Source organism: Rhinolophus sinicus, linkage group LG05 (assembly GCF_036562045.2).
Source record: "Rhinolophus sinicus isolate RSC01 linkage group LG05, ASM3656204v1, whole genome shotgun sequence".
In the NCBI taxonomy this organism is placed as follows: domain Eukaryota; kingdom Metazoa; phylum Chordata; class Mammalia; order Chiroptera; family Rhinolophidae; genus Rhinolophus; species Rhinolophus sinicus.
Window position 1 is genome coordinate 5,255,959 of NC_133755.1, and position 14,391 is coordinate 5,270,349.

Sequence of the window (14,391 nt, forward strand, 5' to 3'; positions counted from 1 at the left end):
AATCTGCTGCTTATCACCTCCAGGATTTGGCATTTGCCAAGATGGGAGAGAGAAGAAATAATATGGGGACTTGTTGTGCGTTCCGTTTTGAGCTCAGACCCTTGCAGAAGAAGGAGGGTAGAAAGTTGGAGAGGAGGAGAAGCAGAAATGCTAAGGACAGAAACGCAACCCTGGAGCGTCCACGAGAAAGCTGCTCTTTCAGTGGAGGTGGCCTCTGCCAGAAAAGTAGCTTAGCGATCTGGAGCGCTGCTTAGAAAGGGAAATACAAATGTGGAGAACTTATTCTATAAATAAGCAATTCAAATCCACAAACATGTTCATTGTTAGATTTTCGTTAGCACAGCATGAATGTGCATTTTTCAAAAGGTGGAAAGTATGTCCTTTACACATTTCCTCAATAAGGACTCGCTGAGCACCTACTGGGGACACAACACAAGTTTCCCACTGCTTGCTGCACACCTGTCATCTCTGTGCTTTCAGCAAACTGTGTCACGTGTCAAGCACCACAGTAGGCCCTGGGGATACAAAGGAGACAGGGCCAAGTTCATTGAATTCACCCTTTTGGAGGGAGTTGCAGTGCAAAATGAAAAAGTACTAGAGAGAGAGTTTCCATTCCTGGTAAAGTACTGGAGAGAGAGTTTCGAATAATAGACCTTTACTTTGGAGTCAGACCTGAAATCCAGTCCCTACTCTATCACTTGCTAGGTCTGCAATCTCACTGAACCTGTTTTTCTCCTGTGGAAATAATAGAGCATCTGTTATTGTGAGGAATAAAGATCAAGGTAGGTGCTCAGTAAATGGTCACTCTTACAACAGTACAGGTAGGCATTGCACTGAGTGTCGTGAGAGTATGGAAAAGGGATTGCTAGCAGATTGAGGAGAAGAAAGTGCTATCTCGTGCATCCTGGAAAATATGCATGAGCTGAGTCTTAAGAAGGAGTAGGAATTAAAAACAGGTGAAGTACGGCAAGGATGTTCCGGCCAGAGGAAGTCGCACGGGTGAAAATGCGAGTAGTTGCAGTTTCCTCAGGGCCATCGCTAAAAGATTAACAGCTGAGGTGGGAGAGGCTGTCAGCGTCCATCTTATGAAGGACCTTGTACACATATTAAGGAGTTTGGGCCTTTATCGTCAGTTACAGGGAGCCGACAAAGGATTTTAAGCAGGGATGGGATGTAGTGGACGTTATATTTTAGGAAGATTAAAGGTTGCTCCTAGCAGCAGCATAGCAGATGAATAAAAGGGTGGGTTAAGTGGATGGAATCTAGGATGTAATTCAAATAATCCAGGTGATAAGCAATAAGAGGGTAGAATGATTGAAATGAGCAGCAATGGGTTGGAAAGAAATGGGTTTGAGAGAGTAAGAGAGTGAAAGCTTGAGAATTTTGTAAGTGGTCAGCTGTATTGGAAGGGGCAGTTGTCGGGGAGGAAAGCAGGGCAGAGAGGAGTGTTAGGATTCGGATTCCGAGGTTGGACAACTGAGGTCATGTTATTCACACAAGGAATACAGAAGATGGGGTGGGTCTGGAGTAAATTTGGGAGTCCTGTTGTTTTATAACAGTGATACTGAGATATAATTCACACACAACTCACTCAAAGTGTACAGTTCAGTACTTTTATTCACAGAATTGTACAACCATCACCACTATAATTCCAGAAAGAAGTTTTCATCATTCTAGAAAAACCCTGCACCATTAGCAGTCACACCCATTTCCCCCCAACTTCCCCAGCCCTAGGCAACCACTAACGTACTTTTCGTCTCTATAGATTTGCTTATCCTGGACATGTCATATAAATGGGACCCTATAATGTAGTAGCCTTTTGTGACTGCCTTCTTTCACTTAGCCTAATGTTTCTAAAGTTTGTAATTTTGGGGGGTTTTACTCAATAAGTATTTCTTGAGATTTCCTGCATGTCAGGCACTGAGCTGTACAGTGGTGAGTGAAATAGGCAATGTCTGCTCTTGGGGAGCTTTCCGTTTAACAGAAATACATTTAATAGTGAGATACACTAACTTCATGTAGTTATAAGTGTTGTGACAGAATGGTGTCAAGGGCAAATGAGAGGAGGTAGTCAAGGGAAGGCCTCTGAGAAGGTGACATTTGGACTGAGACCTAATGGATACAAAGGAGTCAGTTGTGTCAACAGCTGAGGGCAGAGCATTCGGGAAGAAAGAAGAGCAAGGACATGGCCTTGGCGGTGAAAACTAGTTTAGCAGATCTGAGTACGAGGTGCCTGTGAGACGTCCCAGTAGGTGTGTAATGCCAGTAGATAATGCCAGGTATCTGTTAGAGAGCTGCAGTTCAGAAGAACAGTCTGGGTTATAGACTTGGAAGGCATCAGCATGTCAGAAACATAATGAAGACCGAGAAGATCGCCAAGGAGAGAACTCGGAATATCAACATGGGAAGGGTGGGCAGAGGCAGCTGAGAGTGAAGGAGACCGAGGAGGAAAACCGGAAAACCATCAGGACAGGATGAGCACATGGAGTGGGAGAAGAGCTTGAAGAGGGAATGAGTAGGAGGGGGTGACAGGCTGCCAGGAGAACAAGTGAGAAAAGGGCTGAAAAGGGCTGTTTGCACTAAGCAACAAAGAGCTGCTTTGCAAGGACAGTTTCAGAAGAGTGGCCAGTAAAAGCCAGGTGACAATGAATTGAATGAATGGAGGTGAGGAAATAGAGGCAGAGAGTTTACACAAGAAGCAGGCAGGGAAAAGGAATACAGGGAGAACTAAAGGAGATTAGAATTAAGGAATTTTAAGTTTAGGCTGAGAGTGGCTGTAGCATGTTAAAATTCTGACGGTAAAGAGTGGCTGGTTAAGAGGAATGTCAGAAATAGATCGGTGTTCTCAGCAGGGAGTGGGTAGAGTTGAGACCATGGTGAAAAGATTAGCCTTTGACAGAGGTCAGTTCTGTTGTTGCAGGAGAAGTGGAAGTAGACGAAGATGTGGGTGTGTGGGTTGGTAAGTGAAGTTGAAGACATTGGCAATTGAACTGCATATTTTTTGATGCAGAAAAGGCCCATGCCTCAAATGAAGAAGAGGATAGAGAGACATTTAGGAGGGAAAGTTTGAAACAGTTGCTATGGAAACTATAAGAGAAAGCTGAGCTGGGGACACTTAAGAGGTTGCCTGGAGGACCCGTCAGCGTGGAAGGCCAGAAACTCACGGCAGCACCATGGTGGTTTGATTTTCTTTATCGACATCCTGCTCTGCGGTGGGAGCTCAGGTTGGGAATAGATCCATAGTAAGTGGACTCAGGTCCCTGAGCTCGGGCTCCTGGTATTAGGCGTCTCCGTATGCTCCACACGTAGTACAGTGCTTGGCAGACAGAAACTGCCAACGTTGAATGAAAGCGGATCGTGACCTTCATTCCACGGTGGTTGGGAAAGGGATCAAAGAAGGTGAGAAGGTAAGGGTTTTTTTGTAAAACGTGAGGTTTAGCTTAAAGTGTCTTATGATAGTTAGAAATTAAGGCTGTTTTATTTAAGCAGGAAGGAAAATTGTTTAAGTGCTTGGCGTCAAATATACTGAAATAACAAGGAACAAGGAAAGGGACAGAGTCACAGGTATGAATAAGAAAAGTTGCAATTTAAGCTGTTTGATAAATGCATATTATGATCTTAAATGAAAGCATTTTGCAGTGCTTATGGGCTTATACTTACGTGCTAATTCTAACAGAATTACTAAATAATCTCTGTCACTGCTAGTTTACATTTTCAGTTCATCATCATTTAATCCTCACATTCAGAAGGCTGAGTTTAGCCTTTGGGCTTCTGGGATCTGTACCACCTTCTCTCGCAACTTTAACAACTTCAGAATCCCTGCACTGCCAAGCGTCACTGTTCCTCTTCCCACAGTGACATTGTTCTTCCCTATCTTTGTAATTTTGTGGAAATCTCATCTCCCTCAAGTGACTGCTGTCATCAAATGGGGCATAGTTTAAGTTACTAAAAACTTTGCATTTTGGGGCTTGATTTTGATTGTTTTTTAATCGTTTTTATTTCTCCCCTTGAATGTTTACAGTGGAGCTGGGCAAGAAGTAGGAAGATCATGTATTATTTTGGAATTCAAAGGAAGAAAAATAATGGTAATTATGATTTTGTAGTCAGGTTAACAGTAAGTATGGTTCTGTCTGTGTTGGGTGTTAGGTCTTTTCTAGTTCAGCAGTTATGTTTAGCTCCCAGAAAAATGTCATAGTTGGTATATGTAGTCTGTGCTGTAAAATATTAATGTAAAAAACTAATACACACTTTGTAATTTGACAAAATATTAAGTAAACTAAGAGAATACATTCTAAGATTGTAAAATTGTCAGCCAGGTCTCCTGAACTGTGGTGCTTCTTCAAAGTCCCTCTTCTACTCTTGGACGGTCTAGCCAACCTAACTGCCCCAACCCCAGTGGAGGACCCCAGGAAATGCCTGCAGACTTGTAGGCACGCCCACTCGGCATATGATGATAGAGCCCAGTTTGGATACTTAGATACCTAAGTTAGCGTTAGGGCCACTTGCCTTGGGCAAGGCAGTCTGCTTCTCTAAACCCAGTTACTTACCTGAAAGATGGGGTGAGAAGAAACGGTTTCTATGATCTTTAGAAAGGCAGTTCAGCGGCTCCTCACATTCCTTTGGTTCCACTTCTCTATTTGTCCCAGTCTTAAAAGGAGGAAATTTAGGAGTTAAAGTTGAGGCAGATACATGTCAGACATAGTCATCCTTTTACTCATTTATTGTATTAATTTGGTAAAAATTAACACAATTTGTCAAAACACCCAAAAAATGAGTATAGAACTCATTAATGACTGGCTCTTAAGAATTTGTTCCCTAATAGCTTAAAATACTTAAATTGCCCTGATCAGGAAAGTTTCCCAGTTCTAATCATTGTCTTTGTCCAGTAGATCTGGTAGTAAATGTATAAATTTTAAAAATACCTGCCATCTTCTGATATCTAAGTTCTTGAAAAACAGTTCATTCGTTTTTACAGTGACCACAAAAACTGGTTGGAAAGAAGATGTCGTGTATTTTGTGTCCTATGACCCTAAATGGGAGTTATATTTTAAATTTGTTTGCGAAGTTAAAATTGTTAATGATGTATTTCCCACATCTAATAAGAATTGCATTCTAAAAGCTAGTGTATGGAGTCCGTTGGATGATGTGTGTGATGGATCAGTTATAAGTATTGTCTTTTTATTGAATGAATTTTAATAAAATGTGTCAAAGATTGTGACCTGTTTTCCTATCTCTTTCAGTTGGACTGTGGGATTCACCCTGGTCTAGAAGGAATGGATGCGCTTCCGTATATCGACTTAATTGACCCAGCTGAGATTGATCTCCTACTAATTAGTCAGTAAGTTTTTTTCTTTATTAGTGACCCTGTTTTTCATGGACTTTTACTATAAAAATCATTCTTTACTAGATTTTAAGATTCTGGTATTTTAAAAGAGTTTTCTCTACTGGGAAACATACTGTAGACAACTAAGTCTAAGCCAGCACTCCATATTATCATCACAGGTTAGAGGGATTTACTGTGAAAAAGTTGTTTTCCTACCTCTGGAGTGAAAAAATAGCATATGCCTTGGATTGGTGTAAAACTTGGGACCAATAAAGCCCTTTCCAAGAATATCTCCTTGAGGTCCTTCTCTTGCCAGATTCTGTAGGGACTTCATTTATCAACAGTGATGTTTCAACTTTCTACCACTAAAGTGCTTGTTATAATTCAGCTGCCAAACATAGGTTTGGGCATATTCTTCTTCCCTCTCCAGTTGTCACACTGATAAAGTATTTTGATGTTCAAAAATACTTTGAATATCTTTTTCTTATACTAGGACTGGATGCGTTATTCCTTTCCTCTGCACATATGTACCCTTGGTGTTCTGAAAGAATCAGTGTGTAATTGTTCCATACAACTTTTCTGTACAGTCAGTGACAATTTCATTATGTATAGTATATGATGGATAATGTTTTAAGAATTGACAGACTCTCTCTCTCTTTTTTTTTAAGTTTCCATTTGGATCACTGTGGAGCTTTGCCCTGGTTTCTACAGAAGACAAGTTTCAAAGGAAGAACATTTATGACTCATGCCACAAAAGCTATTTATAGATGGCTTCTTTCAGATTATGTCAAAGTTAGGTAAATTACATTATTAAATTTATACATGCATTTGATTCTACACAACATATAGTGTTCAACATATGGACCATTTTGTGTTTTGAAGTGAGACACTTTTTATTCACAAGGACGTCATTCATTTCATCATTCAGTAACAACTCATTAAATACCCATTGTGTACCCAGCACCTTCTTGGCCTCAAAGTCTTTATGTAGTTATAACATCTTTTTAAATCTTTGTAATTTAGGTGAGTTAAAAGGTATGATAATATTCTATAAGTAGAATTTCATAATTTTATTAAAATTTAAGATCAAATACATTATACAGTGATATGTACCAGAATCTTACTTTAGGTTATTTGATCAAAGCAAATTGACTATCGTAAGTGAAAAAGTTCCCTGAGGAAGTGTTTTCCAGTTATAAGAGGAAAACCTTTATCAGGAAATTTGGGGTATTATTTTGTGATACCTACAGCACAAATAATTAGCCCTGAAAAGTTTATTGTTTAATATGTATATTCCAAGGGTAGTTAAGACACAATTTGTTATTCCTCGTATATAAATACAAATGAATGGAAGAGTTATCCTTATAATAATTACTCTAGTTAACAATTGAATGCTTACCACATGCAGGCGCAGTCCTCAGTTTTTAACATGTTAACTCATTTAATCTTCATAGCAACCTCATGATGTAGGCTTCGTTATGAATCTTATTTTACAGATGACGAAATCGAGGCAGAGAGCTTAGATAACAGTAAGAGACAGAGCTGGCATTTGGACCCAAGCAGCCTGGCTCCAGAGTCTATGTCCTTAACCACTACTCTCTCTTGCTTTTTTGGAACCACATTAGCATAATTTTCAGGAGAAAACTTACGCTACAATTTGTAGAAAAAGCTTTTCATATCCCAGTGTTAGAATCTCTGCTATGGTTCAGTGTGTGTGAGTTTCTGTCTCGGGCACGTTGGGGAAAAAAAGGTTCAGAAATACTACCATAAAGAGTACTTTGCCTTAATTTACTGCATGCTTTGCTTAAAAGCATGCTTTGTAGCTGTATGCACTAAATGCTTTTCTTGTAATTGCAGAGTAAAAAATACAGAAAATGCCCAAGAGACTGAAAATAGCATAATCCATACAATATGATTTTAAGAAATAATATCATGGACATACCATCCACAGACAACTTCTTTGAGTTCAAAGACTTTAAAAATCTTACCCTTAATTCTTTCTGTTGGCATCTTTAAAAATTTAGTAATATATCAGCGGATGACATGCTGTATACTGAGACAGATTTGGAAGAGAGCATGGACAAAATTGAAACAATCAACTTTCATGAAGTTAAGGAAGTTGCAGGAATCAAGTTTTGGTGTTACCACGCGGGCCACGTTCTGGGAGCCGCCATGTTCATGATTGAGATCGCAGGCGTGAAGGTACTCTCTGGCTCTGGCAATTTCCTCCTCAGGAGAAATCAGTGCTCAGCTTTATGCCACCACATAGTGTTCAAGCATATTGCCTAAGACTTATAAGGTGTCAAAACAATGGCGCATAAGGTAAAATTAAGTCGATACTTTTTTCTTTTAAATTTATAGTTCATACCCCATGATAATACTTTTCTGTATCAAAATTGAGAAAAGAGTAAACTAAGCATCTCAAAGAGTAAAGATCCCTCACACTACCGTAAGATTAATTCCTTTTCAGTGTCCTTTAGAAAACTGATTAGGGAAGCGCTTCCTTTGTGGTTGCGTCTACTTAACATTAAAACATGATTCAGTATTCGTATCCTCTTGATGTTTTAGCTTTCACATGTAAGCCCCCACATGAGTGAAAGGGGTTAATCAGAAAGGATCTTTACAGCCATCCTTAATGAAAAAGATTAATGGAAGTCTCGATAAACTTGTGAAATCTTAGGTGGACTAAAAGGTTTCAAGACTGACTCCAGAGCACAATTCTTAACTCTGGCTGCACATTAGAACCACTCCGAGAGCTTTTTAAAAATGCCCATTGAATCAAAATCTGAGGGTGTGGCCTTGGCTTCTTTTGTATGTTTGTTTGTTTGTTTTAAGTTTTCTAGGTGAGTCTAGCCAGAGGTGAGACCCAATGCTCTTAGTATTGTCCTAAATTGTTAGCAACCACTCATAAAGTATTTGAAACTTTTACACAGTGAGTTGTCCTATGTATTGCTAAATCATTTGTTCTTGTTCTTTGCTCAAAGGCACAGAATATAGCATAAGTACAGATCTAAATTCTCATTTGAAATTCGATGCATACCCTCCAGTGATTTTTATCTTTCATTTTTTTAGATCGTTTTCTTATATACCTCAGACTTCTTTCCTCATCAGGCCTTTTTCTGTAAGATGTTCAGAGTACTTCTCAACTTTACTAGTATACAGGTTATCTTTATAGGATGATTCTGGGAGTGTGTTACTCCCATTGGATTGGATAATTGAAACTGGATGATTTATGACTGAATTAAGTTTCACATTTTGAATTAGACACAAGCATTGCATCTAAATTTCGTCAGTTGTAGGATCTTTTTTCTTCACTTCACTTTCAGATTTTATGAGCTAAATATATTCATTAGTAAAAGGGAGACTTTCAAACTCCTAACCTTATAGCTTTATCCTTTTCACAGCTTTTGTATACAGGTGATTTCTCAAGACAAGAAGATAGACACTTAATGGCAGCTGAAATTCCTAATATTAAACCTGATATTCTTATCATTGTAAGTATTAGTGCTTTATATTGTAATTAGCATAATGTAAGCAGAATTTTTTTCTACTGAGAAAAATATTGTGATTTAATTTTTACATGTTACTGGATATAAATGCATCTGCTTTTTAGTATAAAATTTAATTTTTTGACTTCTCTGTAGTACAGCTCCACTTTCTTGCTGTTAAATGTATTAACTCTGTTTAGTATCAGAGATAATATGCTGTCTCTTAAATATTTTTGTCTATTTGAGTGACCCCAAATTCATAGAGCATCTTAAGGGTTGTGCAGAAATAGTGCGGCCCCACTGCCGTTGCCGTGGTGACTATCTTTTGGCCCATAGCACTTGCTAACTTTTTATGTGTATACCCTGTGTGTCTACTAGGTTGCAAGTCCCAGAAGAACCAAAAAAAAAAAATTAACTGTACAGAAGCTTTGGCGGAGTGGGGCTGGTGAAGAGCAAATTAGTAATAGTGTGTTAGTAACAGTGAGGTCAGAGGTTGGGAGAGAGGTCTTTGGGTGTAAGGTATATCTAAGAATATCAAGTATTTGGTTCAAGGTGGAAGAGCTTTGGTTGAAGGTGGGAGTTTGTTTCTCCCTCACCGCCTACAGCATCCCCCACATGCCCACGTATGAGGGACCAGTGCATATTGCTGTCTGTAGGCAATATGTTGTAAGTGAATTCAGTTTGGCTCAGCTCGTGATATACTCAGCATAAAAGGTGACATAAAGGGAAGTGTTTTTTTGACCTTCAGAAAAAATAATAATTTTCATTACATCTGGAACTTCAGAGCAGTACTTCTCAAACTTTCATGTGCTTACATATCATCTGGTGACTTGTTAAAACACAGATTCTGAGTCACTCTGTCTGGGTGGGGGCCTGAGATTCTGCACGTCTGATAAGCTGCCAGCTCTGCTGGTCAGCGTGCCACACATCAAAAGGTTTAGGGGGTGTTCTAATACAGAACTATAAGAAACAATAGCTGTTTCTGATTTACAAGCTTTGACTTACGAGATGGGAGAAATATCCTTTACCCAGCCATGGAAAGCAAAATGAAAAAAAGACATAGCAAAGTTATCTTGAGCAGGAAAGATACATTTTTAGACTATTTCCTAATTCCATTTTCTAAAAAATTCCTACTACTTAGCCAGGTCTTAATTCTAACGTTCTTATGTGTTCTTCTTTCCAATTATCATAACAATATGTGTTCAAGTAAATGACATATTAATGGAGAAATGAATCACATTGCCCCTGTATTTCATTCATGTTTTAACTTTTGTATTCTGTGGAATCGTCAGTCTTGGTCTCACACTCCTGATGTGTTATTAGGAATCTACTTATGGGACCCATATCCATGAGAAGCGTGAAGAGCGAGAAGCAAGATTCTGTAACACAGTTCATGATATTGTAAACAGAGGGGGGAGAGGTCTCATCCCTGTCTTTGCTCTGGGAAGGGCTCAGGAGCTGCTCTTGATTTTAGGTATGCCTTTTCCTTTTTATTTGAGAAATTCTCAAAATCTTGGAGTGCCATTATATCAAGATAATTGCCTGGCCATAGATGGGTCATTCTACCTTTCTGGGCTTCAGTTTCTGCATTTAAAAATAGGGATTTGGTGCCAGTAAGAGCCCAGAGAAACGGTGACTCTCATGCACTGCTACTGGGGATATACATGGCGTACCTGTCTGGTTGCCATCAGCATCAGAAGTCTTAAAAATATGCTTCCTTTCGGCCCAGTATTTCCACTTCTGGGAAATAAATGAGATGCATGGAAAATTTTGTCAGTAAAAGCATTTTAGTATTCTTAAAGAAATATGTCAGTAAATACTATATCATAGGAAAAAATCGTGTTACAGATGAGTAATTTTCGTATAGTATATTAAGTGAACCAAAAAAGTAGTGTTTAAAACAGCATATACTCTGATCCTAGTTAGGTAAAGTTATTACACAAATGCCTGGAAAGATAACAACTCTGAATAGTGAGAAAGTGGATGATTTCTTTTTCATTTTCTCCTTTTCTCCATTTCCCAAATACTTCAATAAACGTTGTGACTTTTTGTAATAAGAGCAACAGTGGGTGTCACTTTTTGCATATATTTGTATTTAATGATCCCTTCTAACTCACACATTCTGTGATTCTTTTGGGGGAATGCACTCTTCCTGGAGAATAAATGATAAGTGCCTTGAAAATACATAGCTGCCATGTGAAGAACTAGAAATGATTGCATCTTAAGCTCTTGCTCTCGGTTCTTCCATCTCTGATGATAAGGATATATAGTATCCCTGTTACTCTGAAAAGGGAAATAAGGGAAGATGGAATAAATGACAGATCAAAAGAAAATCTATAAGAAACACAGGATTCAGTAGAAGCTAAATTTTGTAAATTCTAATACGGTCCAGTTTTCTCTTGGTCCTGACTTGGTCCTTCTTTCTAACTGCAAATCAGACTTGTCCTTAGAAGTCTGAAAATGGAAAATCTCCATAACAAAGTGATCTGAAGAGCAGAAGAAATTAAGGTAAAACTATGTTGACACCATCAAATGGGGTTTCCAGATTTAGCAAAAACATATAAAAGACACCAGTTAAATTTTAATTTCAGATAAATAATGAATAATATTTTAGCATAAGTTTTTCTAATATTTAATATAATTTCATACTAAAAATCTTTAGGTATTATCTGGCAGCCCTACCATCAAAGCATTTTTTTTTTCATCAAAGCATATTATGGTTCCTTTTATGAACCGAGAATGCTCTATGCATTTGGTGGTTTCTTTTCCCTTAAATTCTCCTGGTCGTGTAGTATAGAAAGAGGATAGCCATTCGAATCACTGGTTTCAAATCTCGTCTGTGACCTAGACATATGATTGTGGACAAGTTATTCAACTTTCAAAAAATATTTAAAACTTCTTCGTAAAAATACACAAAATATAGGAGATTGTAAAGTGAACTTGGGATGTAGTATGCTTTGCAAGGTATTTGAGAAATCATAAGGGTATACACAAAAACTTTGACACCATTAAAATTTTAATTGCATCCAAAAAAAAAACAACAAAAAACCACATTAATAGATAAACTAGAGGGCAAAGCAGGATATATATTTTAACATGCGTGACAAAATAAGTCCCTGTCCTTATATAGAGTTTTCACATATAAATCAAGTAGAAAAATGGCATTCCCACACCATTCAACTTTTTTCTCGCCTCAGTTTCCTAATCTATAAGATGGAGATAAATGTATAAGGTTGTTTTGAAAATTAGACATAATAAAGGTAAATTGCACACTAGGCATTTATTACATTTCCTAAATGCATGTGTACCTAGTAGAAGAAATGATATCTTTAGGCCAAACTACCCTTGTAATATTTTGAGATTTAACGAGGGTTTCCCTAAACAAACCTTCCTTTGATGGTATATTACCCACTGTTTTCATTAATTATCAGAAACCAGTTAGCAGTTTTTAGGAAATACAGTCCCAGAGTAATTGTTTTTTAAGTGTTCCGAATTGGTTTTAACTCATTTGGCTGTCCTGTTTTGTAATTAACAAAATCTTCTTACAAAAAATCTGATTTCAATAAGTCTATTTGAAATATTAATACATGGTTATTTTAAAACCATCACAGAATTTAGTCTCTCTCTGGGCTAATAAGTTATGGTCTGTTATTCAGTGTAAACTTCTACTGAATCATTTTTGAATGCTTCCACATCTTGGACTGTGATCACAAAGTTTTTTTTGTTTGTTTGGTTTTTTTTTTTAATTCACAAAATTCTTTTTAGGTCATGCATTAATTAGTCTTTAGAAATAAGTTTCGGTTTTATAAGTTTAAGTTAGTAAGACTGTGCTAATTTTTCTTAGCTTCTTTAAAATATAGTTACCGTGTTTCCCCAAAAATAAGACTGGGTCTTATATTAAGTTTTGCTCCAAAAGACGCCTTAAGGCTTATGTTCAGGGGAAGTCATCCTGAAAAAATCATGCTAGGGCTTATTTTCTGGTTAGGTTTTATTTTTGGGGAAACACGGTATATGCTTTATTTCTTGGTTGTCTGAATTTTAAAATTAATTATGTGTGTCATTTATGATTCGAACTATTTACCCCACATAACAAAATTAACTTGTTTCTTGTAAAATCTCTCTAGATGAGTACTGGCAGAATCACCCAGAACTCCATGATATTCCGATATACTATGCATCGTCTTTGGCCAAGAAGTGTATGGCAGTGTACCAGACATATGTGAATGCCATGAATGACAAAATCCGCAAACAGATCAACATCAATAACCCCTTTGTTTTCAAACACATTAGTAACCTTAAGGTGAGTGCTCATGGGAGACAGAAGGAGGGTGGCGAACTCACAAGTAAGTCAGGACCAGTAGAAGATGCCTGTCGTCATTTCTACGGCTGAGCCCTTCTGCTGGTCATAACCTTTCCTCTAGTCGGCATCACTTTTCTGAAAGGAATAAAAAATGTAGCAACTGGCTTTCTTTTTTGCTTAAACATATTTTGCCACTTGTTCCAAGTCTCCGTACAGTTTTAATAAATATTAAATAATATTTAATATTATTGCTGCATAACTTGGATCTCCTTGCCATAGAAATAAGAGCCCTAATGAGAAAAATATCTTGTTACGTATGGTTTTTCTAATCTTCCTCAGGCCTAATGATCTTTTTGATGAGAGACATTACAAATTCCATATAAGGAAATTTTCATGTTTACTTTTCTAGACCAGTCAAAATGACTTCTTTAAAAATACATTGTTTCATTCAAACTAATGCTCTAATGATACTAAAATAATGCCTGAAATAACTCAAGTTATAAGTAGTCTTCCAGTTATAAATAGGCTCTGTTCATAAAGTATTATTTTTTAAGGTAGTTGCTTAGGAATTAGAGCCAAGTTTTCCCTAGAAACAATGTTACATTTTTTGTTAGATTTCTAGGCCAGCTCAAAATATCCATGAAGTATGCAAAGCCATTATGAGTCTTTAGGGAAATTTTTTCTCAGTTCTATTTCAGGTGCATAGAAGCCCACTGGACTCTTCCTTTTCCTTTCTGCCTGCCCGTGAGACACTGAAAATGGTCCAAATGTCCCTTTAGCTACTAGTACAAGGTTCTGAAGGTCAATGTGAACTAACTGGTTTTTATCTCTGTTTTCTTTTCATTCCTAGTCCAAACTGTTGGGGAACTTGGAAATTGGACTAAATGTTAACTAGTCTGGTCAAAGCCCTTTCAGTCATGTGATTAATTTCTTTACCTCGCTTTTTGTTATTCTTCAAAACTAAGGAAAACTTTGTGAAACCTTGGTATTTAACATGCTTTTATACTTCCTGTTTCTCTCAGAGCATGGATCATTTTGATGACATTGGTCCCAGCGTTGTAATGGCCTCCCCAGGCATGATGCAAAGTGGATTATCCAGAGAGCTCTTTGAAAGCTGGTGTACTGATAAGAGGAATGGTGTCATTATAGCAGGGTACTGTGTGGAAGGGACACTTGCCAAGGTCAGTCCTAGTCTTAAGACTATTGTGTGATTTCTGATCCCAGTGGGTGGCAGTATCCTTCTAACTTTTTCCTGTGAAATAGTTCTTTCAATAGTACAG

At 37.7% G+C, this 14,391-nt stretch overlaps 1 protein-coding gene across 2 annotated transcripts in view; it reads left to right on the top strand.

Annotated features, from left to right (window-relative positions):
• The window catches only part of CPSF3 (cleavage and polyadenylation specific factor 3), a 31,500-nt gene that overhangs the window by 688 nt on the left and 16,421 nt on the right, over positions 1-14,391 (top strand). The window contains exons 2-10 of one of the 2 annotated variants that reach the window (XM_074331675.1): positions 3,490-3,564; positions 4,022-4,085; positions 5,241-5,338; positions 5,992-6,120; positions 7,348-7,525; positions 8,728-8,817; positions 10,135-10,285; positions 12,936-13,111; positions 14,134-14,292. In XM_074331675.1, the coding sequence (XP_074187776.1) occupies positions 4,083-4,085; positions 5,241-5,338; positions 5,992-6,120; positions 7,348-7,525; positions 8,728-8,817; positions 10,135-10,285; positions 12,936-13,111; positions 14,134-14,292 (984 nt within the window). In that variant the 5' untranslated portion in view covers positions 3,490-3,564; positions 4,022-4,082. The remainder of the gene's footprint in view (positions 1-3,489; positions 3,565-4,021; positions 4,086-5,240; positions 5,339-5,991; positions 6,121-7,347; positions 7,526-8,727; positions 8,818-10,134; positions 10,286-12,935; positions 13,112-14,133; positions 14,293-14,391) is intronic. The other variant, XM_019755937.2, reaches the window with a different exon arrangement.